At 39.5% G+C, this 4,549-nt stretch overlaps 1 protein-coding gene across 1 annotated transcript in view; it reads left to right on the top strand.

Moving 5' to 3' along the window:
* Positions 1–4,549, top strand: part of LOC104759055 (protein SPIRRIG) — a gene marked incomplete in the record, with an annotated part of 19,989 nt that overhangs the window by 2,751 nt on the left and 12,689 nt on the right. The window contains 6 exon segments of the mRNA XM_010482027.1: positions 938–1,129; positions 1,269–1,334; positions 1,612–1,726; positions 1,884–2,535; positions 2,709–3,858; positions 3,999–4,517. Coding sequence (XP_010480329.1) covers positions 938–1,129; positions 1,269–1,334; positions 1,612–1,726; positions 1,884–2,535; positions 2,709–3,858; positions 3,999–4,517 — 2,694 coding nt within the window.

The following is a 4,549-nucleotide window of genomic DNA, read 5'->3' as shown; positions in this document are numbered from 1 at the left end:
CGTTGAAGTAGGGTTTGTTGTTTCCGAGTGTCTCCCAGTCTTCTCATGATGTGAATTTTTATATGTTTCTCAACCTGTATGTTCTTTCCCTGTCTAGCGAGTCTTTTTCCGTACCTCATATTCTATTCTTGTTGGTCAGATATGGTATAATCACCAATATTGAGAGATTAATTTTAATTGCAGGTTAGTAGAAACACATATATTCTCTTTTGTCATTGGGAGAGCATTTGTGACAGATATTGAAAAGTTGAAGATCGGTAGCAAGACAAGGTCACTGGATGTAGAGAAAGTATTAAAGTTCTTTTCAGATGTCACCAAGGTTCGCCTTTTCTTTCTGAATATTGTGCATCTTGACATGTCACCCTCTCTTCTCTATTTTTTAATCCATGATTTCTTCCTACAGGAGGGATTTAGTCCTGGTGCAAACCTCTTAACAGCTGTTGAAGTACTTGTATCTGGGGTACTTTTTTGACTTTAACATGTCTTCCAGTTTACACACTCCATCGAAGATTGCAAAGCTCTATTTCTCGTCGTCCATGATGCTTACTCTTTTATGGTTTTATGCCTTATGTATTGTGTTGCCTCCTTAACGCAACCTCTTATGTTTTCTTTTCAGCCTATCGACAAACAATCACTACTGGATTCTGGGATATTCTCTTGTCTAATACACGTTCTCAGTGCACTTCTAGCATATGATGAATTAGGTAAAAGTAAAATAACTGCTGATTTGGAAGAGGTATCAGCGGAAAAAGATGCTGGATACAGAGTTCTACATACTAGACGACTTGAGGTTCTGTTTCAATAGTTACATTCCAAATCTTAATAATACTATATATGTTTTTCGACATTGTTTTGAGCTGGATATTGACAACCAAATTTATACTACACAATTCCTTGATCAGTTTAATAAATACTTTGTGTCCCTTCATTCTTATAGGTGGAGGGTAGTGTTGTCCATATCATGAAAGCATTAGCAAGCAATCCTTCTGCTGCTCAAAGTTTGATCGAAGATGACTCTCTTGAGTCGCTTTTCAATATGGTTGCCAATGGCTCCGTTACAGTTTTCTCTCAATATAAAGAAGGTCTAGTTCCCCTTCACAACATACAGCTTCACAGACATGCAATGCAGGTATTTTTCGCACATCTGTTTTAGAGTATCATGCTAAACCGAAATTATTTGTGAACGGCTTTCTAGATACACGATTGAAACTGGATTTAATAATCTGAAATTTATAGTTTCATTTGACACCCTTTCGTGTCTCTTCCAGATCCTTGGACTTCTACTTGTCAATGACAATGGGAGCACAGCAAGATACATACGCAAGCACCATCTGGTATGCCAGTGAACTATGCAGACTGCTTGAGTGTAGTATATTGATTATCATGCATGCTTATAAGCTGACCTTGGGGTTGTTCTTTCTTTCTAATGTTGAAACTATGTGAGATTTTTTTTGGTGGTAAAGAACTTGGTTAGCAGGAACTTATGTTGATTTCAGGATAAAAGCAAATGATAATTACATGTTGTATGCCTAATTTTTGTTTCTTCAGAAGCTTAGTGTTGCAAAGTGATAAGTGCAACAAGCCATTGAGGTTTTTTGCGTTCTCGTGCAGATTAAGGTGCTCTTGATGGCTGTCAAAGATTTTGATCCAAATTGTGGTGACTCTGCCTACACTATGGGCATTGTGGATTTGTTACTTGAATGTGTGGAACTATCGTACAGACCTGGTAAATATGATCTACAGAGCTCTATATATGTTATGTACGTATGAATAAAATGCAACGTGATTGTAGAACATTCATTAGTCACATGTTTATATATGAACATGTAAGCGGAAGCTGTTCTGATTATGGCTACTAATCTTTTTCAAATTTGACTTTGTAGAGGCTGGTGGTGTTAGGCTGAGGGAGGACATACGTAATGCACACGGTTACCACTTTCTTGTTCAGTTTGCCCTGATTCTATCTTCCTTGCCAAAAAATCCGATTTTTGTGCCTAGTCGTTCATCTATGAATCAAGATAGTGGTTCAGATGGCTCTGAAGTGGTTCCTGATGGAGAAAATACGAGCAGTAGGGAAAATGCTGATATTTCTTCACAAAACTTTGCTCCATCGTTGTCAAGATTGCTTGATGTTCTCGTCACCCTGGCTCAGACTGGTCCAGCTGAGCCATCTGTAGGGAGGGCCTCACGGTCATCCCAAACAAAGCCAACTGGGCATAACAGAAGTCGAACTTCATCTGTTGACAGCATATATGACGAGACATGGGAACAGGGAAGTGGTAAAGTTAAGGACCTGGAAGCTGTCCAAATGCTGCAAGATATCTTCCTGAAGGCAGAGAATAAGGATCTTCAGGCAGAAGTATTGAATAGAATGTTTAAGATATTCTCGAGCCACGTGGAAAACTATAGATTGTGTCAGGAATTAAGAACCGTTCCATTACTTGTCCTCAACATGGCTGGTTTTCCTTCCTCGCTGCAAGATATAATTCTCAAAATTCTTGAATATGCTGTCACAGTGGTGAATTGTGTGNCCTGGTAAATATGATCTACAGAGCTCTATATATGTTATGTACGTATGAATAAAATGCAACGTGATTGTAGAACATTCATTAGTCACATGTTTATATATGAACATGTAAGCGGAAGCTGTTCTGATTATGGCTACTAATCTTTTTCAAATTTGACTTTGTAGAGGCTGGTGGTGTTAGGCTGAGGGAGGACATACGTAATGCACACGGTTACCACTTTCTTGTTCAGTTTGCCCTGATTCTATCTTCCTTGCCAAAAAATCCGATTTTTGTGCCTAGTCGTTCATCTATGAATCAAGATAGTGGTTCAGATGGCTCTGAAGTGGTTCCTGATGGAGAAAATACGAGCAGTAGGGAAAATGCTGATATTTCTTCACAAAACTTTGCTCCATCGTTGTCAAGATTGCTTGATGTTCTCGTCACCCTGGCTCAGACTGGTCCAGCTGAGCCATCTGTAGGGAGGGCCTCACGGTCATCCCAAACAAAGCCAACTGGGCATAACAGAAGTCGAACTTCATCTGTTGACAGCATATATGACGAGACATGGGAACAGGGAAGTGGTAAAGTTAAGGACCTGGAAGCTGTCCAAATGCTGCAAGATATCTTCCTGAAGGCAGAGAATAAGGATCTTCAGGCAGAAGTATTGAATAGAATGTTTAAGATATTCTCGAGCCACGTGGAAAACTATAGATTGTGTCAGGAATTAAGAACCGTTCCATTACTTGTCCTCAACATGGCTGGTTTTCCTTCCTCGCTGCAAGATATAATTCTCAAAATTCTTGAATATGCTGTCACAGTGGTGAATTGTGTGCCAGAGCAAGAATTGTTGTCACTTTGTTGCTTATTGCAACAGCCAATTACATCTCAGTTGAAGCACACCATACTTTCTTTCTTTGTGAAGCTCATATCTTTTGATCAACAATATAAAAAAGTCCTACGTGAAGTTGGCGTTTTGGAAGTCTTACAGGATGATTTAAAGCAGCACAAGCTTCTTATGGGTCCAGATCAGTTTAGTGGAGTGTCTAATCATTCGGATCGGAAGCCTAGCTCAGGTAGCTTCAAGATGCACTTAGACACTAAAGATGCCATTATTTCATCACCAAAGTTGATGGAATCTGGGTCAGGAAAGTTACCTGTATTTGAAGTTGACAACACTATTACTGTTGGTTGGGATTGTTTGATCGCTTTGTTAAAGAAAGCTGAGGCTAATCAGACATCTTTTCGTGCGGCCAACGGTGTGGCGATTATTCTTCCTTTCTTGATATCTGATGCCCATCGAACAGGCGTTTTGAGGATCTTATCATGTCTAATCACAGAAGACTCTAAACAGGTAACTTCTTTTTCTTGAATCAACTATGCAAAAGTCAGTTTTAATGCAAAGAAGATGTGTTAGATTACATTAAACAGTATAGGTATTTACTTTGTGTAATTGGGGAACATTCTTACTTTTCTTGCTTACTCTCCAACCAGGTCCATCATGACGAATTAGGAGCTGTTGTCGATTTGTTGAAAAGTGGAATGGTCACTGGTATTTCTGGCCATCAATACAAGCTTCATGATGATGCCAAATGTGATACAATGGGTGCTCTATGGCGTATTGTTGGTGTTAATGGCTCTGCCCAAAGAGTCTTCGGCGAAGCCACTGGTTTCTCTCTTTTATTGACGACCCTTCATACTTTTCAAGGAAAAAGAGAGCACATGGATGAGTCTGATTTGACTGTTTACATCAAATTGTTTAAATATCTATTTCGCCTAATGACAGCTGCAGTCTGTGAGAACGCTGTTAATAGGATGAAACTGCACGCTGTTATAACGTCTCAGACATTTTATGAACTTTTGGTGGAGTCTGGATTGCTGTGTGTTGAGTTGGAAAGGCAGGTTATACAGCTATTGTTAGAACTTGCACTTGAAGTGGTTCTTCCACCATTTTTAACATCAGAGTCAACAGCCCTTGCTACTATACCGGAGAGCGAAAAAGCAACGTTTATTGTATCAACCCCATCGGGCCAGTTCAATCCTGA

This window comes from Camelina sativa, chromosome 17 (assembly GCF_000633955.1).
Source record: "Camelina sativa cultivar DH55 chromosome 17, Cs, whole genome shotgun sequence".
NCBI lineage: Eukaryota > Viridiplantae > Streptophyta > Magnoliopsida > Brassicales > Brassicaceae > Camelina > Camelina sativa.
This window is presented reverse-complemented; position numbering and strand designations above follow the sequence as displayed.